Raw genomic sequence first — 24,997 nt, 5'->3', positions numbered from 1 at the left:
TTTGTTTAGCTGACAAGTGCATTGTGTTTACAAACCCATTTGTTTCTCTATGAATTTGAATACATTTCCTTGTAGACAAAATGTGCATATGTAAAAAGCTGATGTTGGCTGCTGGGGTTTTACAAGATCATCTTTTAATGTTGTCCTTTCTTGCAGTAGCCTGCACATGGCAGATAACTCTGAAATCTTGTTTTCACAACCTGCTTTGTTTAGTTGTACTTCCCACTGCAGTGATATTTGTGGTTGCAGTCGGAAGAAAAAAAAGACTTGAACTCCCCAGAATGACTGATAAACAGCTGTTTTGTAAATGCCTATAGCAGATGAACCATATTCTAATGTTTTTCAGCCTCTAGGCAGGTATTGATTTGAATGTGAATTCATTATTCTAGCTGCATTGGAGTTAAAAATAGCTTGTGTTAGTGAGCCTAATTCTTGGGCATATAGTCACAGCTTTCAATGCGTGAGACTTCTTTTTTTTAAATCTTATTTTCATAAGAATATGGTTATCTTTAGACTTTCTTCACAAGAGAATAGTGGCTTCCTAGAGCATAACATTTAAGTACTTCAGCAACTTGGAATTAGGATTTTTCTTTTCTTTGCTTTGCCTGTTAGAAGAAATTGGCGTCTGTGTAAATTTGTTTCCCATTTCAGTTGCAGATCGTCTGGGCTGTGACCCTCGAACGCGTTTCCAGGTCCCACCAAACACCAAGCAGTGGATTGCTTTACTACAGAGAGGAAATTGTACATTTAAAGAGAAAATACTTCGAGCAGCTTCACATAATGCCACAGCTGTGGTCATTTACAACAATGTATCCAGTGAAGAACCTGTCACGATGACTCATCAAGGTAAATAAAATGTAATCTCCTTCACTATAATGCTTTTGCCGTATCAACTATTGATAAAGAGCCCTTGGCATTGGACAGATGGTATTGGAAGTAGTCATTCACTAATGATATTTGCATATATGCAATGTAGTGAAAGAAGCCAATAATTCTGCAGAGTTATTTTCCTTTAGCATTCATTTATCCAATAAGGAGCACTTTCCTCTGCAGTGGGGATGTGGGTGTGTTGGAGTGAGGAAATGCCTGTAAGAGCTGAGGAGCATTCTTTCAAACCTTTCTGCGGAAGAGAAGCTAACACATAGATATAATGGGAGATCTAGAATTTTGACAAAGCATCTGAACCTGAAGAATTCTGTAGCAGCATGTCTTCAAATCACTGTTCTGGTGGGGACCTTCAGATGTTAACAGCTGTATTTTGGGATCTGAGCTTTCATGCTTTTTTAATGACAGTTTACAGAGGATTCTCTTTCTACAATGAAAGTCTGAGTGCCATACAGGAATCAACAGGGATTCCAAGAACAGTGATTTGAAGCGTAGTTGCCTCTGTAAATTGTCTAGAATAATGCTGGAAGTCTGTTTTTCTGGACAAGTTCTCTTGTTTTACAGATGCCTATGTGTAAAATTTTACTGTTCCTTGTGACTTACTTTTGTTGCTGGAAGCCTCATATGTAAACATTTTCCTTGGTTAAAATTATTTTTGCAGTTCTGATAACTACTTTTTTTTTCATTTTCCAGTAAATTTCTTCCTTTTGGAACTATTTAGCTTAATCAGAAAAGGCATATCTTTATATTTGGTGGTGGTACTGCTGGCTGATTTTTTTTTTTTTTTTTTTTATTTAGGATATTTTCAGTCTCTTTTAGCATAGGGGGTTGCTTGGAAACTAGAATTTCTTAATTATTGCTTTGCATATTGTCACACAACTAGAATTGAATTCCTTGACTAAAGAAATGCTATGGTTGTTTCTTTCTTTTTTCAACAAGGAAAATGTTAAAGGGGTTTGACCTTCCCAACTCTATATCATAGGAATTTTGCAGGAGGTTTTGACCTCCATGTAGCAATTCAAAGCCTGTTGACAATTGATTTTTATCTCAGGTACCTTGCTTAGGCATTTTTTGTAAGCAATCTGCAGATGAGAAGTCCCATATTCTAATGAAACATTTTTTGCCACCTTCCTGTGTTTTGTTTTGTTTTTTTTAATACTCTCCATTTCTCTCTACAGTTATAGTGCCCTCTTAAACATGCTCTGGACTCTTTGAAGTATCTCTAAGAATGTTTATATAAATATGCTCTATTTAGCAATGATTGTACTTTTCCTGTGGTCTGGAATACCTCAGTGTGTGAGGAAAAAGGCTACTGCTACTAATACAGCTTTAGCATTGTTGGCTCTATTATATGTTAAATCATATAATGAGTTTGATTATAACTTTAATATCCTCTTTCTCATAATGCTCTGTAGATTCACAGTTGCTTTACAGCAGTAAGATGGGGTCTGTGTTTTATTAGGAAATCCTTGTTAACTCCCTGTTTCAGCTCAGAAGGTCAGTATGTTGCCTTTGAAACTTCATCAATAGGCCCAGTAGTTCTGGTTGGTTGAAATACCATCTAAGATGTAAAATTTGAGAGTTGCTGTGGGTAAAAGAGTGTCTTGTAAGGTAGCCAGGCAGCTGTTTGGGTAGTTGATCTTAGGGAAAAAGACCAATACTGTCTTCAGCATGTTGAGTTCCAAACATTTGCTCTTACTTATGGTAAGCTTTAAAAAAAATACTGGAGATGATGCATATGTTAGCTTTGTATATTTGAAACATTGGGGTTTAGGTGCATGTGCTCAGTATACTCTGGAATCTGCCCTCGTTTGTGCTGAAGGCTCTATCTCAAAATTAATGTTGGACTTGAAGTGTTCAAACTATGTGACAGGCTACAAGTAACTTTTTAGAACTGAGCTAGCACCTAGAATGAAGAGAAATGTTGCTCCACAGCCTTTGTTTTGATTGTTACGGACATGTGAGGGATTTCCTCAGCAATCACTTTGCAGAGCTTCCTGCAGATAACTTCCTGGTGGGCTGATGGAGGAACTGTAATTGTGTGTAATTGAGATGTAGACTAGTCCTTTGGTGTTAGCCTCAGCACAGGGAGGGTTTGGAGTCCAGCATTCCCCTTCTTGAGAGTTATTCCAGGGGTGAGACAGATTCCTGAACCTGTGCATAGGGGATGAGTCTTTTCTAACACTGTGTAAAGCAGATTTGCCCACATTGAAGCCATTCCCTGGTCTTCTTTTTTCTGCCTTTTCAACTATAGCACTGCTTGTGTGCTTTTTAGGTGGTGAACAGTCATCTCAGAGGTCTCTTCCAACCAAATTGATTCTGTGTGATCAGCTAATTAGATATTCCAGTGCACTACATCTCTTCTCTTTAGTGTTTTCCGTCCCTACATATTGGGAGAAGCTGACCCTGTGTATTTGAGAGCTGTTCTGCACTGATTAAGTTAATGTGTTGGAGCTGATAGCAGGTGAGGATGGAGGTGAGCCACCAAGCTGGTGTTAGTTCCATGTGATGTTTATTGCTGTGCTGTTTTCCTCTTTTCTTTAAAAATGCAGTCTTCACAAAACAATTTGGCAGCTGTGTTGATGACCAAGTTAATGACTCTATATTTTCTTTCCAAAGACCAAGGAGAAGGTAGACCTCATGTTATTTTATACTACTGTAATGTAATCTTTGTACTGGTGCATATTAAGCTTTAGAAATATTCTGTCTTCTGGTGAAGCAGAGAGGAAAGCAGCAACTGCTTATAATGCACACTATGATCTGCAAGCTTTCCTGCTTGGATGTTTCCATGAATTCCAATCACCGGCTCAGAGAGTGTCTGTGGTAAAAATAAATAACACATTACACAGATTTTTGTATGTTGCCCACCTGCAGAGAGGTGATTCCCTGTGAAAAGAGCTTAGGAAGCACTTTTCACCTGTAGGATTAATATTTTATCCAAGCTATTTTATGCTTGAATACACATTTGAAAATTTTATTCTTATGGAAATTTGTTCGTACTCAAAATGTTACTTAGGAGAATGTCAAATCCTTCTGGTGCCTGGATAACAACTGTCACTCTGGAATCAGTCTATTATCACTGTGTCAAATGAACAGTTTCTGCTGCTAATAGCAGAATTTTCTTTCTCTTGTGTCATAGTCCACCAAGTCTCTGCCCCTTCATTTTCACCTTTGATTTTTAAAGTAGGTAATGACCTTCAGGAATTGGTCAGCTTTTTTAAATAAATACCTGTACTTCTGTGGATGTTATTTGCAAAGTTATTTTCTTTTTTTTTTTTTGTGACTTGTATACGTCAGTGTATACTTATTTTGCACAATCCTGTAGATGTCTTCTATCAACCTAAGCAAAGGACTCCCTTCCCAGCATAGGTTATGTTAGACTGTGATGTCACTGGCAGGAAGACAGTTTTATGAGTGGTTTTGCTTGCTGCTTCTGTTAAAGCCAAACTGATACTGTCTAATGTAAAAAAGAGCCTCTCTGGTGAAGAAAATATGTAGTAGCTGTCTCCTTTATAAGCAGTTATGTGAAAAGGAAGAAAATTGAGTTTGAATAACATTTTGAATTTTTTGTTTGTGTGGTGGAGACAATCCTGTTAAGTACAAAATAGTTTAGTATGGGGAGGTTGGAACTGGGTGATATTTAAGATCCCTTCCAAGCCATTCTATGATTTTATGATACTGAATTTCTGTCTTAAGATCTAGACTTTTATTTTGATTTATAGAGAAGAATATCTGCCAAACAAGCCTCTGAAGTTCAAATTTCATACTGAGAATTGATGAAAACAGTATAGACAGAAAAACAGAAACACATATAAAAGACAGTGTCAAAATGAAGTTCCTGGATTCCAGTTATCATGGTTTATCAGCGCCTAAGAAATTTCCAGAAGTATATAAACAACTTTACCTGATACAGGTAAATTTTTTAAGGTCTTTTGAACCAAGATGCAGACATATCATCAAGATGAGCCTTCATTGCTCTTCTAAAGAAAGACCTCAATAATTTTCTGGAGGAAGGTGTTTCTGTTCCATGGTGTGCATGGGTGACATTCTCCTGACATGGCACTGTGCAAGAGCTGTCCAGCATGGGCTCCCAGAAGGGAAGGATTTTTCATGGCCCTCTGTTTGCTTAAAAAGCACACTGGTGTGGGAAGCAAGGGCTGTACTTGCTTTGAACTGTGCTAAATCTGCCTGCATGTTCTGTGGGTTGTTTTAGGTCAGTGGGTCAGAGGCTGGAGGGACAGGAAGCAATTTGAAGTTGTTGCCACCTAATGGCTATTCCACGTTCTTGCCCTCATTCCGACTGGGTACAATAGAGCTGGCAGTCGAGGTGCCACTGCCCTCTGTTGTGGCACTGATCCCTGAGAATCTCATCTCTTAACTCTGCTGCTTGCATTTTTCTCACAAATGTCTCTTTATGTAACTCTCAGCTGAACTGATGCATGAAAGCTCTGGCGGGGTGCACTGCAGATTATCTTGCACAAATGTGTGCTGACGAATATTTTAGCTCTACACCAAATCCACTGCAAAACTTGCCCTGGATTACTGAGACCTACTTTTAATCCACAGGTCCAAACTAATTTTATTTCATATTACAATATTGTTATTAAATTGTATTATTAGTAATTTATCTTAGACTATTAGTGAAAAGGAAAGAGCTGAGTCATTAAAGCTGAAGCCTTTATAAAAGGCAAAGTAATTAATAGTTTAAACATTGTTTACATATATTTGATCATTTTTTATTTTTGTTTGCTAATTGAAAATATGGAGGATGAGTGTCAACAGCTTTGTTGTTGATCCCATTTCCCACTACATTCCATGGAGGTGTATCAATCAGGAAAATCTGTCACACAGTAGATGGAGGTGTCTGACACTTAGAGACGTGGAGAGGAGTGTTCGATGTGCTGATTCTGGACCATAAGGAAGCCTTTGTCTCTTCAAGGCAATCCAGGGAAACCCCTTTACAGAGCCATCATAGCCTTGGTGCCTTGCAGAACTGCTTACCAGTGTTTCTGTGTCATACATGCCTCATCCACAACTGAAATACCAGCAGTCCAGGCTCATTTTAACTCAGCCAGCTGAAAGGGTAATTAGTTCTGTGACTGTGAAAAGGCCCACGGGACTGTTAGTGACTGTAAGTAATTACATTCTTCCTCTTATCCAAAGTCTGAGCTCCAGCAGCAGAGTAATTCCCCATATCTATGGACTCAGTAGAATCTAATTTATGATATTAATCTATGAATATGCTATTTATAAATCTCTCAAAGTATTTTGTAGTGTCCTTGGGTAAGGCTGTCTTGCCATTTCTCTTTGGTGCTTTGCTGAATTTTTTTGGAATGACTGTGTCCAGATTGAGAGATGTGTATAGAAGTCTATAGAAGAAAATGCATGAGCATGACAAATTCCCCTTTTTTAGAAATCCCTAGGTTTTTTAGCTGCACCATCCATTAGTGGCAATACAAACTGCTATCCAGAAATGGCAAAATGCTAGCACTGGTCACACTATGGAATGCAAGAGACAATTATCAAAATCCAAGTGTGTCTTACATTGATGAATGGGTCAGTGAGGTCTACACTGCGTTAATATTATTGAGGAATCAAGAATGTAACACTGAAACAGATTTTGGACATTGTTCAGAATTATAGAAAGTGAAGAAAAGCTGTTTTCAAATTAGCAAAAATATCTTCTGAAGATAGGCAGACATAGTTATTTCAGAAATGTGGTAAACTGTGACACAATTTTTTTCAGTGGTGTGCAATGTGTTAGGATTTCCCCATTTCCCTAGTCAAAACTTAAAGTGATCCTTCAGCTTTTTATTCATTTGCATTTGTTCAAGGTTTGAATATAAAATTTGGTCTCCTTTGCTAGCATACTGATGCCTTAACAATAAAAGTATTTATGCCTTGAAAGAGACTGCAAATCAGTTTACTTGCCATAAACATGGTTAAATGCCATGTAAAAATGTGAGTAAGAGGAAAAAAAAAAGCTGTGCTCATATTGTGGAAAGGGGATGATCAAGTGATACATTTCTTTGTGCCAAGCTTTATTTAGGTGGAATGTCCTTTTCCTTTAAAAAAGATAAAACTGTAATGCAAGTAGATACAAAGAAGCATTGCTGAGAGAGTGAAATGTCTGTAAAGTCACTGCAATATCTGTCTGCTTTTCCCATGTCTAGGCTTGGTTTTTCCTACTGTAAAGAACCCAAAAGGTCACATGCACAAAATAAATAAATAAATATAAAAATGTAATTCCCAGAAGATAAAAGTCCTTCCACAGAAAGGGAATATGTGATATATGTGGAATTATCAAGGTGATTCAAAGGAGGGGAGCACAAGAAACCCCAAGTCCCCAAACCCAATGTCCCTACTATTCTAAGGGAACTCTGCTGCAGTTCAAATTTCAGGGATTTATGAAGTCTCTCCCCTTCTTGGCCCAGCCATGGGTCTGTCCTGCTGCTCATCAGAAGCATTGAAGCAGCATGTTTAAAGACTGGGCAGAGTTTCTGGAACCTGAGGACTCTTAACAATAAAGAGGTGGGTGCATCTTGTAGCTTTATAGAGGATCTTAATTCTTCTAGCAGTCCTTAGTGTTGTATGATTTGGGATGGAAGGTAGAGATGCTCCTTGGGTGAGGCAGGTGAGGAAGAAATGATCTGCAGAGAAGCCAAAGCCCAACACCTTTTGTTCATATGTTGGATCTTGGAGAGGCTGTGAGCGTTGGTTTTCTGGAGTGGGTTGGGTGTAGGACAACTTGACCTTGACAAACCTGAGGAAATCAGGGCGTGGCTCCCCAGCTCACGTGTATCAGCAGGATTTGGACTTGTGAATGAATCAGGATGTGGCTGTGACTACCTGTTTTGATTGCATGCAAATTCCTCCTTAAGAAACATTTCCCTGAGTGTCAGAATAGAGCAATTGGGTTATGAAATAATGTGTCAGCAGTTGTCATCTAAATACAGCCCAAATGTTTTCTCAATTGATTTTGCTATTTGGCTCTCCTTTTAGGAACTCTTGGTCGGAGTAGATTATAAAGCTGATCAAAAATACAGCAAGGACATTATACTGAGGCATTGTTTCTTGTTTAATGAAGGAGGATGGGCTTATAAGTTTATTATTTATCACTTATGAACTTAATGTGCTACTGACGAGCACAACAAGAATCTGATTAAGCTTTAATATTTGTTTTGAATTTAATTGTGTCACACCCATCTTTGAAAAGCTGCTCTTGCTGTTTCTGGTTTTCTAATCATATGCCTCAATCAATACGTGCTCTTCTTAAAGGAGCAGGAGTTTGTGATGGTCCATCATGTCTGCAGTTACAGCAGTGCCTGGTGGCACGTTGCAGAGCACTGAAATGTGTGTAATCATGTTTAGAGGGCACAGAGCAGGGCCCTCTCTACCTGACAGAGTGAAATCTGTTGAAATTCTTCTTGCTACAGAGAAGAGTTTTGAGTGTTCTTCAGATACACATTGACAGTATTTCATAGAAGACTTTTCCTCACTGAACCTGAACTACCTACTTCTTTGCCCTCTTGAGTTGAGAGAATTCAAGTTTTAATTTTAGAAGCTTTTTTATTTAGGTTGTTTTGCATAGGTTTGTGCAGCAAAGAGATTTGTGATTTCTGAAAATACCTGCTCAGTGTTTTGGGATAGAAGGTTGTTCCACTGGTTGTATTTAACTAAGGGACCCTGTGAAAGCCTGACTTTTGGGTAATAGTTTCAAATGCTGCTGCCCTTCACGATTTTTCTCATGGTAATTTTGTAAAATCTGTTCTGGTGTTTGACACTACATAAAATAGGCATTCCAAACTAAATGATTACATACAGGGAATAATTCAACATTTTCAATATGATTAAGGCAACAGGAAGACAAATGTTTTAAAATGCAACTAGTCTCATTTTAAAATTAATGTATATTCTTGGCATTAAATTCTTGTCTTGTTTAGAATGCAATAGCTGTCAAATATTGTGGTCTTTTTTTGTTTTCAGAAGTATTTGATTTGGGACATCTCAAACAACATATTCTACTCTTGAGATTGCTCATGTGTTGACAGCTTGGATGTGCTCTTGTTTATTATTTGATTAGATCAAAATAAAAATATGTGCAGCTAGACCGGTTTTAATGACTCTGAAGATATGCCAAGGCTCGTCCTCTTGGTGTCTGCTTTCCCATAAACCTGTTTAGAATGTAGAAGTTATTCTTCACAGCAAATTTCTTGCTTTTTTATTAGGCAAAAAACTTAAGGTACCTGATAAATGTGTGGGTTTCCCCCACTGTTGTGCCATGGAATTTTTATTTAAAAACAGTTCTCCCCAAGCCTGCTTTTTCTAGCAGCACAGCTTTGCACACAGGTCCGTACGCCTTTCCCTTTATCTCACTGGTTCCATGGATTATATCCTCTGTGGCTGAATCCCTTCCCTTGTAGAGGTGATCCTTGCTTACACCTCTGCTCTCATGCAGCTCAGATGTCTTCTGGTGTTTTCACAGAACTCACAATTGGTCTCTCAAAATTTCATATACAGCCATAGCTTTCATTAATGTTTTCCTGCTTTCTTTGTCATTTTCTGGGATCCCAAATTCTCTTGGAGTGGTTTCACTGTTAGTTGATGTCATTCCAAGAAATCTGTTGCTCACAGTAATAGGACTGATCCCTTTCCTGGGTACTGAATAGTAGGTGTTGCTGTCTTTTTTCTTTCTGATATGATGCATTCAGAAATGCTTAGCACACAGCTACAGGATTTTAACAGAAGAATAGGGAAGTAATAGAAGAATAGGGAAGTCTGGCTTTTGAGGATGGGCAGTTCTATTTCCAATTACATGATGATGATCCTATTGCTGCACTCAGAAAGGCAGTAGCATTTCATTGTCTGAATCCATCTTTTAAGTGACTGTCTGGACCAGTCTTTACCTTTATCAGGGAATGGGAAATTTGTGTTTTCTGAGGAAGTACTCTGAAATTTTCCCCAGCAGAATTATTCAGGTAAATATGCTGTGTTTAGGTTTTTCAGAAAGAAGTGATGAAAGGACTCAGTTGCAGTTAAATTTTCTCTGCTATTTAAAGAGAGGACAGTGGTCTTTCACAGGCATGAGATTAGTGCAGTCTGTGTGCTTCATGCTGTGTCTGCAGCATCAGCAGCCACTAACAGAGACTTATTGCAAGGACTTTAGCTTAAAATATCAGCCATTAGCAAATCACTGACCTTTGTTATGAGTATCTGATTTAAATCTCAGTTCTCTGCAAACCTTGTTGCATCAAATCACAGTAGTTTAGTGCCTCTTACAGGTGGTCTGACACTTTGAACACTGAAGGTGGGATCTAAGGTTTTGCCCTCCCCATCTGCAAGAAGGTGGTTGAAGCATTGCAGCCCTGATTGACAGCTGCATTTTGCCAGGCTGCCATTCCCTGCAACCTCCAGTGGATGCTAGGAGGATTGAAGGTGTCTGAAGTCTGCTCTTGAACCATGCCTATCTTTCAGCTTCAGCCTGGTATCCTGGACATAGTTAACCATATTTTGAGCTTCAGATAAACATTTGGTAGTCAAGAATTGACAACAACAAAGACAATAAAAAAAACCTATAAAAATCCCAACACAACAAAAGCACCACAAATATTTGCCATGATGACACTTGTAACATTTCTTTGAGATGACTTTTTATTGACTTTCTGAGCATGCTCTTTTAGAATTGCTAGGGGATGTGAATAGGTCAGTGAGAGAGCAAAGCAGTTTCCTTATGAGCTCTACAGGAAACTCCTGGATGTTGCTGTTCTTCCCATAGTCCTGTTTTTACTCTCTTGTAAGCTTTTAATTTCTTCTGTCTTCTGCTCTCACAGTGAAACATTACACAGATTTAATGATTAGTCACAACTTCATCCCTTTTCATACACAGAGTTGTATAACTATCCTAATTAAACATGCACATGGTAAAATTGCAAGCTTGAAAGAGCTGCCTGGGCTTGGATGATAGCAATTAAATGATTTATGTTTACAGACATCAATATTTATCTTATGCCTACCGTCTGTCCTAGCTTGTCATCTGTGGTTCCATGTGTAGTTCATTGGCTTTAGTAAGCAAATCCAGATTCTTTTCTCTGGACACTGTGTTCTTGGCTGCGGAGAATATTGCTTTTCAGAAGATCATGGAGTAAGACCATATTCTGAGTTTCACAAACACTCTTAGTCTTTCTGTCTTCACCTGAGGATTTTTTTCTGCTGAAGTTTCAGAAATACAAGGTTTCAAGGTGCTTAAAATAAATGAGTCACTGTCTCCTCCTGCCCCCAATTGTTCTTAAACAGGGAGTTCTTGCTAAAATTATTTAGGGTGATGCCCCTGACAAAAATACGGATGAACCAAGTCCCAGTTTCCACTGAGCTTCAGTATGTTAAACAGACACAATTTATTTTTCTTTTCTGCAGTTCTCCTTGGCTCTGGTGGGGTCAGAAGCAGCAGTAGCACTTTGGCTGTTCCCAGTTGAGTCATTTGGAATGCAAATCACTTTGCAGTGATGCCAGAGGTTCCCATTGTGCTGGGCTTTATATAAAACGCATGACAGATTGTCAGCTTTGTCACATTCCCTGGGCAGCAGGGAATAGGTAGAGGCTTCAGCTTTGGATTCAGATAGAGCTGGACTGGTATCAGAAGATCTTTGTCATCTTTGCTTTGCAGATAACTATAAATCATGTTAGAATATTACACTGAGTGCTTTAGCTTGATATTTTGATACTAACATAATTTCTCAGTGCAAATAAATTCCTACTGGGGAAGCTTAGCAGAGCATGTGCTCTGGGGAATACAGTCTTCCTGTACCCTTCCCTGCTTTTCTTCCCTGTCTGAACTAGATATGAAGAACAGAAGTGAAGTCTGGGGAAAATATCAAGCAATATAAATTATCTGCTCTTCATTGATCTTGCACTATTTGAGCTGCAGGGATTTGGGGTTGCAGGAGCATGTGCTGCATCCAAATACAGGATCTTGAAGGAAGGGTATCTCTTGTGCTGTAAAAATGTGCTGCAAGTCTGGATAGGAACTATCTTCCCAACTAGACAAATAGGAATCTGGGTAGATGTCCATGAAAATAAAGCTAGTAATGCACTTTTACTCTAAGATTTGCTGTCTATTAAATATCTTGGTTGTTTTTGCACAAAACCAAACTTAGTACTGAAGTGTCTCTTGAGAGCTGGATTAAAGTTGATCTTGTGTGAGTCTGTGCTATACTAGAGATTAAATACATTGTGTTGAGTTTTCATTGCTATTCAAAGCTTTTCAATTACTGTGGTACTGTTTCAAAAATATTCAGAAGGAAACACTGAACTTTCTTTTCCTTTCTTTTCAGAGGTGCTGCTCTTTTGGTTCTTGAACGTGATTTTGTGAATACAGTAGCTTCTTAAAAATTAGGTTGTGATTAAAAGATTTTGAACAAATGCCTTGTATTAAAATAAGACCTCATGTTCCCTTCTGTGACACTAGGTTCTCTGTAGCTTAAATCCACTCTAAATCCAGAATCTTGGTGCTGAAGTCGTTTGCCTTATACAGTTCCTCTCTGAGGGAATGTGAGTTGGAGCAAGCAGATGGAACAAGCAGATGAACAGATTTTGCAAGCATTTGAAAATAAGTCTTGAAAGGGTTTTTAGTATTGGAAGCAAATTAGTCTGGATGAATAAGAATGAAACTTCACAAGGTTTTTTTTCTTTCTGGCTTTGGTTTTTCTAAAACTTTTCTTTCTTTTAACTTAGAATTACCCTGTGTTCAAGATCCTCTTCTTTTACTGAGGTCTTTGCTTTAAAACATAGGTGCTCTCTCTGCTCTATAGGTGATTTTGTTCTTTTTAAGCAAGGCTTATGGTTTTCCTATTATCCTTGTACCAATAATTTTCACTTTGGGACAGGAAATAGTCTAGAGGCAAGACACTATGAAAACAGATGGGCTGCACATTGAAAATGGAGCTGATGAAGCTGACAGCCTCTTTGCGATCCTATCAAGCGTGTCTTTGTATGGGTGATAAAATCAGCTGCCAAACTTCTGCCAAGTTTTTTCAATTCTCTTCTACTTTGCAGCCACATAACCACACAGGGGAACTTGCATAACTCTCCCCAGCAACATCCACAGCACTGCCTATGTTAAAGGCACTCGAGCAATATTCTCACTCATCTCCTAAATGTTTTTCTGAGAGTTGCCTGTTTAGGTATTCACAGCTTCAGATCTGGAACAAATGTACTTTTGAAAGCTTGTTCAGACTGCACACAGTAATTACAATGTGGGAAGTACTGTGTACCAGCAGTAGAGATCTGTTACTATGTGTGGAGCTGCAGAGAGTTTAGGGCAAATGCTAATGCCCTAATTTGAAAATCTGGGTTTGAAGGACAAGGCATGAGTAGAGTGCCCAGTAGCATGTTCCATGTGCCATAGATGACTTAGAGTAAAACCTCTTGAGTTGTCAAATGGCTTTGCATTTGGAAAATCTTGTGAGCAGCATGCCATGTTAATTTAAAATAGAAATTAATCTTTTTTCCCCTTTTTATAGGAACTGGAGACATTGTTGCTGTCATGATTACAGAATCGAAGGTTAAGGAGATCCTGAATTACTTGGAAAAGAATATCTCTGTCCTGATGGCCATAGCAGTGGGGTCCCGTGTTCCGCCGAAGAACTTCAGTCGGGGCTCTCTAGTCTTTGTGTCAATATCATTCATTGTTTTGATGATCATTTCTTCAGCATGGTTAATATTTTACTTCATCCAGAAGATCAGGTACACAAGTGCACGTGACAGGAATCAGGTGAGGGGTCTCTTCTTTTCTCTTAAGTTATGGAGATAATATTACGGTATACAATAATCAATAGAAAACAAATAAGGAATGCCCATCAAACTAGTGTTCAGAATCTCTTTGTTCCAAGGCAAAGCATGTTGCCAGAAAAGGATTTTTATTCAGCAAAGTGTTTTCATCCTGAGCAGCACTGGTATAGATCCTATTACGTGACAGAAAAGAATCAAACTGAAGCAAAATACTTGAGGTTTTGTTTGTGTAAGTCCAAAAGTCAGATGAATTCTGTGTTGGCTGCGTAATACATACTGGATGTATGTCGAGAATGAGGGGGAAAATTAAATTGTGAATCAACTTGTGTAGTGTAGGGAAACACTAAGCAAATGTTACAAATTCTCTCCATGCTCTTAAGGAGATATTCTGTAATAGTTAAGGTAGTTCAGAAATTGTATTAAAGTATTCCTAAACCATTATCTATCATGAATATTAGGGTAAAAGAACTGAGGTGTAGAGCTGCTTGGTGGTCTGTGTTAACTTTCAACTTTATTTAGGATCACCCTTGGTAAGGAGTGCCTAATTCCCCTGGTCATGTATTTTAACCAAAATTTTGTCCAATATGGCTTTCTTATATTCTTTTTCAATTCTTATTTGTTTAAGCACTGAGTTATATATGGCCATACTCAGAGACTTAGACTAAATGAAGTTGTCAACTCAAACACAGATAAACTTTAGTAAATGTTTTACTGGTGTGGACCTTACGATCCTCCGCAGTGTGCCTTGGCTTTTATTGAGAAGGGGCAGTAAACCCACAGTGCCCTCTTTGCCCTGTCTCTCTGTCAAGGCTAACTTAGAAACCTCCTGACCTCTAGTCACTGTCACCCCTTTCCCCCAAATTACAGCTGATACACAGCAGCTGACTGTGGGCCAGTTTTTTTTGTGTTCTGTCAGATCTAAAATAAATCCAAACTTAAACCTCAACTGTGGCGCAGGATTTCCTTTTCAGTTACTATAAATAGTGTCTGATGCTGCAGGTCCCATGGCCATCCTGTAGATTTTCTTAAGGATGTCATTCTTAAATGACCACACTGTAGCCAGTACTTAGTGTTGTCCCTTGGGATGGTGAAAGTTTAAATATAACTGTAACTTAATGAATGTCTGTGGAATACTGAATTGTGCCTTCTCTATCCCTTACATGGCTTTAGGCTCCTTCCAAATGTCCACGTTTCAAAACAGTTGCTCCATTGGGAAAGGGCTCTTATGACCTTTTGTCTTTCTTTAGATTTTTACAAAGGTCAGGAGAAACTTGATGAAAATTTTATGTGGTTTAAAAAGCTGAGCTTATTAAACTTTAATAAGAAGGTGGCGACAGCTACAGCTTATTTTTAAAGAGCTTTGAGAGCTTTCACAAAGACTGTACTGTTAGTGATGAAATAACTTGGTTTAGACTATGATCTTGTTTTTAAGTTATGTCAAGGCACAAGTTTTTCTGGTTTTTAAATCAAAGCCATCAAAAACTTGCTGTGTTTTGTAGATAGCACAAGTAGATATTGGTATTTCACATCGTTATTCTTGCATGCTTCCGCCGGAGGTGTGAAACTCTTTTGCATGTGGAAGTGACCTTTTCTATCCAGACAGTTGTGCGTTTTAAAAGCAAGCATATGCTGTGTGCCTGTGCCCTAACTTAGCAAAATAGCAAATCCTGAGCATTTCCAGTGTTAGCATGAAAGAGTATTTGTTAAAATTAGAAAATGGAAGAGGTTGACTTCTCAAAAGAAGAGATGGAAGTTATTATTTAGCAAATCTATTTATGTAAAAGAACTTCAATATGTTGGAAGAGTTCTGCTGAAATATTATGCTTTCAATGGGAAAATAATCTTTAAAATTTCTTGTAGTGCATATACAGTCACATGCGGTAGAACAAAATATAGATACTACCCACATTTACTTAGCTGGTGAAGTTGAGCATTTAAGTTAAATGCCATTTCAGCCTCGTTCCTCTCTTAGTAATCATGCTTTTGGTTATGCAATGGTTATCTACTCCAGCAGTGTGCCCAGTGTGTTCTGTGTCATTAAGTACTCAGGCCAGTATGCTTGTTCTGGGGCATGTAATTTAGATCGGCTTAAATTGACCAAATTCTTGCATATTGAAGTTAGGGTGAGATTTCTGACCTTAGCAAGCATATAATTTCCCATCCCAGCTCTGCTTCTGATGCTATGCTTCCTACATGGATGCACTTCAGTAGCTGGGACTGTGTATCTGATTTTTTTCAAATCCTTGTTCTAAAAAATAAAAAATAAGACCTACTGTTCTGTGAAAATCACAAGGAAGAAAAGTGCTTATGTAATTCTAGAATAAGTGGTACAGTCAGTTGTGATACAGCCTTCTGAGGTCACTGTGTTTCACAAATACAAGCAACTTTCATTGCAGTTTGCATGTGGGGAAATGTGTGATACAGGGGGTACACCCTATGAAGGATTTGGGTTTCAGTTTTATAGGTGGGCACAAAACCCCACACATTCATTGCAGGCTGCAGGAGAGGTTTTGAGAGCTGCATTCTGAGAAGCCCATCTCTGCCCTTGAAAGAGTACTTAGTACAGGTTGGAGAGGAAAGAGAAAATACATCACTTCTGTTTTTTAAGTCAGTTGTAAACCAAATCTGTTGTCTCATGTCCCTGAAGAAAGATGATGGGATCTTTGTTTCATTCAATGCCCATCTCTGGGACCCCAGTGGGAAACCAGTGACAAACAGCTGGTTTTTATTAGCTGGAAGCTGGGCATTTCAGTAGGAATCAGCACTTGCATGTCAGAAAAGGCTCCTTCCATTCAGCTGTGGTGGTCATAAAGCAGCATAAACAGCAAAAAAAAAAAAAAAAAAATTTGGCCTCTGCATTCAGATTGAGGTTATCTTCCGTATTAATTTCAGCTTTATTTAAGTCTGTATCAGCTTATTTAGATTTTGTGACCCATCATTTTTTTTTCTTTTATGAGATCCTGGTGGTTTTGGGTAATAGCAAGAGAGAAACTAGGTTACACTGGGAGGATCTCTTGCATCTCAGAATAAGATCAGCCTGCTCAGAGTGGAAATATAAAAATAATTCAAGCTCAAGAGAACAAGCAGTATATTAAAGCACACTGAATAAAAACCAGTATGAACAGAATATAATGGAAATCACTGGGAGGGAACATTGCTTCAGCTTTTGTCCTGCAACCTGGTTTTGATTAGGTTTGCACATCAATGTTGATTCACTTCTGTGGACTTCTATACAGTCCATGAGTTTTATGCCTGTGCTTGTGGGAGAGCATTTGAGGATTCAACTGTTGGCTATTTTTCCTTCTTAACAAATCTCTGTGCTTTGCTCTGTTTGCATTTTGTCTTATGTGTTGGCCTGCTGCCATAGTGTGTATTGCAGTGGTATTATTGAGTCCAAATAAGTCATTGTAAAGGACACTAATGAAGCTTGTTTATCAGGGTTAATTTGTGTTCTCTTCTTTATCACTTTATTAGCGTCGTCTTGGAGATGCTGCCAAGAAAGCCATTGGTAAATTGACAACCAGGACAGTAAAGAAGGGTGATAAGGTATAATAATAATATCTCAAAATGATAAACTTGAGCATCATGGGGTTTTTTTTAACTGGGGAAACAATCTCATTTTTTTCTTTGTGTTTCTGATTTATGACTTTGCCTTTCTTGTTGGAGGCTTACTTTGTCCTGTGGCACAATATTTTGTGTAACTTAGTATTGATGTGTGCTTTGTATTTCAAAGAAGGTTTTCCTGCTTAAATACTATTTGCACTCCATCTGGCAACTGTGACTGAGGGTAGTTTTGTGTGCTGGCTGACTGGGAGGGTGTCCTGGCATAAGCAGATAAGACTGGTCTTGTTTATGTGGAATTTTAAAGCTTAGAACCTTATCATATGTAAGTTCTGTAAAGGAAAAATAAATTTAAAAGACAGGTAATAGAAGATAATCTCTTAAGTAAAATACAACTATTCAGTAAGTTAAGGGAGAGCGTAAAGAGCTATTTCAGTCAAAGTTACTTCAAGAATATTTCTTGCTAGTATACAGACTAAAATATATGGTGTGTTATGTCCTAAGCTTTTTCCACTTTTGAGAACAGTACTGTTTTATTTTTGATTCTGAAAGGAAAAAAATAGTCATTTAATCTTGCTCAATTTGTAACTTTAATTTTCAAAAGGCAGGGGAATTCTGGCTATGATTTCATTTTTACAATATTATTTCTTAGGGCCTTTTTATTGTGATTCCTTTTTTTCTTTCTTATCAACACTATCAGCAGTGGGAGATTAGGAAGTGATAGGAAAATTTGCTTCCAGAGAGAAGGCAGAGCAGATGTCTTTCTGTTCTTCCTCCCTTCTTCCCCATGTAGTTCTATTTCAAAACAGCTCACTGCACTAAATCTTTTCTGTAATGGAAGAACATACAAATTAGAGGAACCTTTCCATGTAAAACAATGCTGTTGTATTGACAGCATAAATTCAGAGCTGGCAAGTGCTATGTAGGTTGCAGTACAGACTGCATGAGGTGCACATACAGGTGAACAGAGTGGGAAAAACCTTTTCTTCCTCAGAGGAGCCATCAGGATTCTCTGTGTGCAGCCCTGGCTGGTGTTGACCAGGAGTGGCTGTGGCCTTGCTCTGGTCCCTGTCTTGGTGTCTGGCTTGTAGCTGGTTGGTATCAAAAAGAATAATGAAGTTGAACTAAGAGAAGGCACAGCCTGTTTTGTGTCACAGGCCCAAACATTTTAAATATGTATTGTTGATGCCATATCTATATATAAATGAAGTCCCCCCTTTTTCATTTGAGATTTTAAAATATCATATTTTAAAATGTAATTTTAAAAAAATCATAACTTTTGGAAAACAGAAGAGAGGAGCTGGTCAATCAGTGATCCTCATATTCATGTCTTGATAAGATTGATCATAATTCTGCAAGTAAGCAGCAGACATAAATATGGGACTACTCTGTACTAAGTAAAATGTGCTCATTCTGGCTGTAAAAATGAACCCCAGAATTTTTATTCTGCCAAAACAAACAAACAAAAAAAAAAAAAACCTCCTGGATAAAATAGAAATGTTAGCTCTAAACTGGATGGAAAAAAGGAAATCTAGGAAAGTCTCCACTATATTTTATAATGACTTCACGGAACATTAGAATCATCTTAGGCCTTAGCTTATGTATCAAATTATGATTTACCAGCTCCAAGAAAGGGCGGTTTTGCATGTATGAGATGTTTTTCTTGCTTAAGTCATGTTGGCGTATAATAATCCAGTCATTGGGTTTATAGCTTAGTAACAGCCACTTGGCACAGTGCAGTTCATGTACCAGTCACAACTACTTTGACATTTGTCATAGCCTCAACTCTTGACTTGAATTCTCATTCTATTCATTTTAGGAAACAGACCCAGACTTTGATCATTGTGCTGTCTGCATTGAGAGTTACAAGCAGAATGATGTTGTTCGCATTTTGCCATGCAAGTAAGATAATAAAGTTGCTTTGTTTGGAAACTGTTCTCTTTTGCTTCATTTCATGTAATTGGTGCATTGTAATTCACAAATGCATTTGTTGGATGTTTCCAGTCCTAATTACAGACACTTTATTTTAGACTATGGTGCCAGAAGGTGTGAGGGTAGGTGCTGGCACTGTTAGGACAATGGAGATTAAGCAGAATTATTTTAAAGATATTGGCAATGGAGCTATTGAGATTGAAGTGAGGTGGAGGGGTGCAGGTTTAAGGACCAAGTGATGGGCAGACTCAAAAGACCTCAATATAATGAGCCAGGTACAGCTGCAGCATTCTGTACTGTAGATATGCAACAAATGCCTTCTGGGTTTTGAAACTGTAGGGAATGGAAATGCAGTAGTTGCAACCTTCATACCTCCTGACATTAGTCAGCCACTGTGCTGTCATCTGTCTTTGGTCTCTTCAATGCAGTGTGATCTTGGCTTGTGTCTGAAGATTTGTACTTGCTGGTGATTCTGCATTACTGCTAAAAACGTAACAACTTCCTCGCCTTTTATAGCATTGTGTTGACATTGACAAGTTTTTAGTTTGCTTCCATTCAAATTCCATTCTTGAGTTGCTTTGGGACATTTTCTCTTGGAGAGATGCTTTTAAATACTTTTCCACCTGGTGGTTGATTTTGATGAATCATACATTTTGCTAGCATTAAGCATTACCAAGGACATCTTTCCCTTGTGTTCTGAAATGCAAAGCTTTCTCCTCATCTCCAGGCACAAAACCCATGTGTAAATGAGGTTGTATATATGCAGCAAGATCCAATAACTTGGCTTGTGCTTGGTACATAAATGGTTCTGCATGATACTCTAGAAGCAGCAAAGTCATGTGTTGGAGTTGATCTCCAGTCAGGCTGCAGCAGCACATAAGAGCTCATTATTGGTCTTCTAAATCCTCCTGCAGGCTGTTCTGAATAGCTTGAATATCTTCTAATGTGCAGGGTATTTCCATAATCATAAAAGGAGAACAGTAGTATTTTCTATCTTACTGATCAAAATATGTGTGCATTATACTTCTGTAGCCAAAAATCTAATTCAATTTACTGTTCTCGGTGTTCCTTACCTCTTGGATAGCAGGAAACAATGACCTGTTTTAGATTCTCAGTGTTGTTTAGCTAAAATGTCCTAAAACTGATTATTTAGAAACTCTCATTAAAATGTTTAGGAATAGAAGGGTTAGATTGGAAAGATTTGGTCATGTGGATGTATGTGCATTTCTTTTTTACAATTCAGTCATTTTTACTCAAATTTGATGTACTCTTGCCCTGAAAAATGTACTCCCAAGTGCAGAGTAAATATTTCAGAGTTACATCATTTATTGCAATTCCAAGTGAAGCTTGTATAGGTGAATTAAGCCCTGCTCTTTTGATATGTTATGCAGAAGGTTTTTCAGAAATTAGAGGAGGGACTTCTGGAAACTGACCACCAGTTTTGGACCACTGAGATGATTGTTTTCTAAACTGCCTCTTAAGAAAGCTTCTCTTGTGTAGTTCTACTGTGAGGCTCAAGGACATGGAATGAAAGGTCACAAGTCCCACTCATCTGTGCCTTTCTCTTAGTACTGAACAAAGGGCCGGAGGAGGCCCTTACCAGTGAAGAGAGAATGACTCTTCCCTGATAGGAAAACAGCTGTTCCCACTGAGCACAAGGCAGAGTTGGGATTAAAAGCCAACTTCCTTAGTTAAACAACTGCTCCTTTGCAAGCAGTGGATATGTTGCTGGTATCCATAGATACTATACAGACCATTTGAACAAGGTGATAATTGATTTATTTTTTTAATTAAAAAAAAAAAGAAAAGTTGTTTTCTTTAGACACCTTTGTTGAGCCGCAGTCCTGCAGCCAGGAAGCCCTGGGCTCTCAGGGGTACTTAGAGCTGTTCAGGGAGCTGCATGCAGGTGCACCTGGCTGCCACCTCAGCACAACTTGCCCCAGTGCAGTTTCCCATATAAAGGAGAGATCAAGGCTCTTGTGTAGATCATTTTCTGTTCTGTTTTTCACAAGAAGGTAAGGTCAGCAAAGGCTCAGATTACATTGCTGCCAAAGGCTGTATGACAACTTTTATGTTCGCTTTCTGCTTCTTTTTTACATCTCACTTTTCATTTGCTGCAGCCCAGCTTTTAAGTTAAGTGCAAAACCATCTAGGCTAGACACAGTGAGATGGATGCTTTCCACAAGACATTTTTATATTTGTAGATGAAAAGCCAACTAGTACCTTCAAAGATGAGCCCAATAAATTTCAGATTTCATGTGAGATTTTTCAGTCTTCAGTACCTGAGATGCTTCTCCCCAAATTTTGTTATGGAGGTTTAACTCTTTTGTGCTTCCTCATATTTCAAACTTCCATTTTAGTGCAGCATGCAATGTTAGTTTAAAAAAAAAAAAGAAAAAAACAGCACACAGACAATAAAACAAAGCCTACAAGAGGGTTTCTAAGCCATATGATAAAATAAATTGCAAGGAAACCATGGAGAAAATTACTTGACCAAGAGGAAGCAAATACAAGGCTAGAAGTTCTCACTGTGCCTGTTGTAATCATTAGACAGTAGGAATCACTGACATGTGACAACTTTGCTGCTTTCATCAATTTAAAAGTAGCCTTTCCCTTTAGCAGCACAGTTGTTCTCTGCAGTTAAGTATGGTCTGTCACTCTGTGCTTCAGCAGAGGAATCTGGTCTGGGCAGACACGCAGCAGGCAAAATCTACCAGCAGCTGAGGAAGTTGCTCCTAAAATTCTGTAGTGAAGCATCACATTTGTGATGTAAAGTTTTGTGGCATGTGGGAAATTGTGGCCAATTTAAAAATAAACTAAAGTGAAATGGTAGAAATTCAACTGCATTGTTTGCAGTAGTTAATTTTGTGCTTCAGAGTGAGCTGTTCAGTACCAGCAGCCTATGGACATGCCTATAGCTTTAGTGCACAGAGGGACAAGCAGCCATCTATTTTAGGCTTCCAAGCTTGAGGAATGTGTCTTTTGTGAATGTCATTATGTAAGTGAAAAGTGAGTAGAGGAAGCAAATGTCAGAGGGATCCTAGCAAAAGACAAACCTCGCAGACAATTTTCCTTATTCAAATAACTTTATTCTACCATCACACTGTTGCACCTAGGGGCTGAACAGGCGCTGGGTGAAAAGTGATCAGGAGTGGGTAGTGTGAAGGATTAGTGAGAGATAAGGGAAGGGGAGAGCAAAGTGACAGGTTAGAGAAGAACAGAAAATGACATTGGAAAGGGCAGAAACATGGCCAAGGAAGGAAGGAGGGAATGAATTAACAAGATTAGAAAATAATTAAAAGACTAGCAAATACTATAAAATAAATGGCTTTTGAGCCAAAGTTTTAATTCCTGTCCTGGGCAAGGAGGAGGGAAGTGACAAAAGCAACTAAACTGGATTTTCAGATTTTCATGTGTGATTATGATTTGCTGCTGCAAATGGCTGCCTTTTTTAAGACCAAAATAACATAGTGTCTTGATGGCATCCTTTCTGCTTCCTGCAGTGCCTTGGATCCCAGGGCCCGGAGAGCAGCTGCCTCCAGCAGTAGCCAAAGAACCTGCTTTGCAGCAGCAAAGGTCCCTTTAGTGGGATGCTGCACTGAGAGCAGGGAAGGGTAGTGAGCTCTAGGGAAACAGAACTTGAAAACCATCCAATGCTTCTCCTTTTGTGATGTGTGAATTTGGAGGCCTTACACCACCAAAAGAGATTCCTAAGTCACTTTCTCCCCTGTGAAATGCTGCAAAGAAGCTATGTTGTACAAGAGTCAGTGTTATGGTGTTTATTACCAGCTGGAGGGCAACTGGATTTGGTGTGCTGACAGAGTGGAAAAATACCTGCAGGTCACCTGCCTGGAGTTGTGCCCGCATGGGAGACGTTGTCAGTGCTGCCAGCCTGGCTGCTGGCCCTGCTTCCTCCAGCCCCAGGCTGTGTCACACCTGACTCCCATCCTCCAGCCCCAGGCAGTGTCACCCCTGACTCCCAGCGTGTGGCTCCTGGGAAATGTCAGCAGCTGTCGTGACCAAGAGCAACTCTCTGGGAGCTCATCATGTTTTGGTCTTGGAATACCAATTACAGAAGTAGGAAGATGGGGGAGGTTTGTGAGAGCAGAAATTGCAGGGGCTTGCTTTGTCAGGGTGAGGTTTTGAAATAATTCTTGTTTGCTGTCGTCATTGCTGTATAACTGCTTTTTAACTCTTGCAAACAGAGAAATCCAGACAGAGCCACAATGATGCTATCAGCAAACTTTTTAAGAGGTAGAGAAACTGTAAGTAGTAGGCTGACCCGTGCTTTCTAAATCAATAACCTTTGGAGAACTGCACTTCTTTGAAACACATTAATAAACATCCTTGAAGATTTAGGAACTAAAAGCAAAGAATTAGGAGGTCATAAAAACAATTGTGCTGTGTATATAAATATATCAAAGTGCTAATGACTTTTTAAAATAACTCATAATATTTAGTGGATACATGTTGGCATCTATATGAGTCGCCTGCTTCACTTGATCTGAGTGCTTCTACAGCACCGATTAGCCAATAATGATGTAATAAAGCTGTTTTCATACTTCTGTGGAGTCTTGATGTCTGCTCTTGCCCAAAATACTAGATTGTCAGGTTTGTTCTACTTTAAAAAATAGACTCCAGAGACTTCAAACATGAACAAAAAAGTAATAATTTACCTAACTTAGAAAAATAGTATCTCTATATGTTTCAGAACATTTCAAACTATTATGTATCATCCAGAGTTTCTAAACATTGTTTTCTGTAGTTTTGTGAATAATAAAGGAAATGCATTAAGACTTAATAATAATAGAAGTGAGTCTATTTTAGGTGGTGATTTAAACAGAAGGCACTGTACATACCCTGTTTTTTCTGATTGCCAGCTTGCTAGAGGACACAGGCCAGCCAAGTGGATAACTGAGGTCCTTTAAGTTTCTATTCCTGCATTATCTGGGATAAAGATAAGAAAAATTATTTTGCTGCCTGTCCATCTTCTGTTAACTATTTTACACCCTAATTCTGTATCTTTAGTTAGTACAGGTAGGACATACAGCTGCAGCTGCTTAGAACTTCATATGTTGATATTCTTTAGTGTCTCCATCAGCCTCAGTAGACACAGACTGATACATAATTATATACTGTCGTTTGCCATGTTTAACAGTTTCAGAAGGCCTTTCAAGTTGCTTTCCAGAGATTTAAAAGAGAATTATCTGGTAACATGCCTCATTTCGTCTCAAGTTTTAAAATCCCAAGGGATAGGGAGCAAAGAAATCCCAGATTTCATGATGAGCTTTCTCAGGAACAGAGCACAAGTATAACCCGAGCAAGGAGGGGACAGAGAGAGTATCTCAGCTTTGTGCTGCCTTGGGGCACACATGGCCACCTCTTCCAGACCCTGCTGATGCCTCAAATAGATGCCAAGACCTGCTTGTTCTGCCCCTGCCCCTTTCCCTGCTGGCTCCAGAGCACAGTTCTTTGCTGACTAAACAGCCCTTGTAATTGCTGATCTTTGTCATGATCACCAGTCTGTCGTGTTTGGGTGTGCCTGCTCTTACTGGCTTCTTGCTCTGCAGTCAGCACCACTGGAAATGAAGGATCAGGACTCTTATCATAGGAATTAACATAGGCAGTTACTCAGACTGTGTTATTATGAGCATTTGCTAAAGCTATATTGGGTAGACTTGTGATACCCATTCCTACCATGATTATGCTCTGAAAAGTTCTTTGCCTTTTGAAAAGCTAAGAGGGCATTTCCTTTACTTCCTTTAATTTATATACCTTGTTTTGGTCTTTGCATAGTCCTTCCTTGTTATACTGGTTTATATCAATCCCAACA

The 24,997-nt window shown here is 38.7% G+C and overlaps 1 protein-coding gene across 3 annotated transcripts in view; it reads left to right on the top strand.

Annotated features, from left to right (window-relative positions):
• The window catches only part of RNF130 (ring finger protein 130), a 52,406-nt gene that overhangs the window by 10,155 nt on the left and 17,254 nt on the right, over positions 1–24,997 (top strand). For all 3 annotated transcript variants that reach the window (XM_018915474.3, XM_018915473.3, XM_018915471.3), the window contains 4 exons: positions 652–846; positions 13,404–13,654; positions 17,146–17,217; positions 19,052–19,134. In XM_018915474.3, the coding sequence (XP_018771019.1) occupies positions 652–846; positions 13,404–13,654; positions 17,146–17,217; positions 19,052–19,134 (601 nt within the window). The remainder of the gene's footprint in view (positions 1–651; positions 847–13,403; positions 13,655–17,145; positions 17,218–19,051; positions 19,135–24,997) is intronic.

This window comes from Serinus canaria, chromosome 13 (assembly GCF_022539315.1).
Source record: "Serinus canaria isolate serCan28SL12 chromosome 13, serCan2020, whole genome shotgun sequence".
In the NCBI taxonomy this organism is placed as follows: Eukaryota; Metazoa; Chordata; class Aves; order Passeriformes; family Fringillidae; genus Serinus; species Serinus canaria.
Note: the sequence above shows the minus strand (reverse complement) of the source record. Positions and strands in the feature narration are given on the sequence as shown.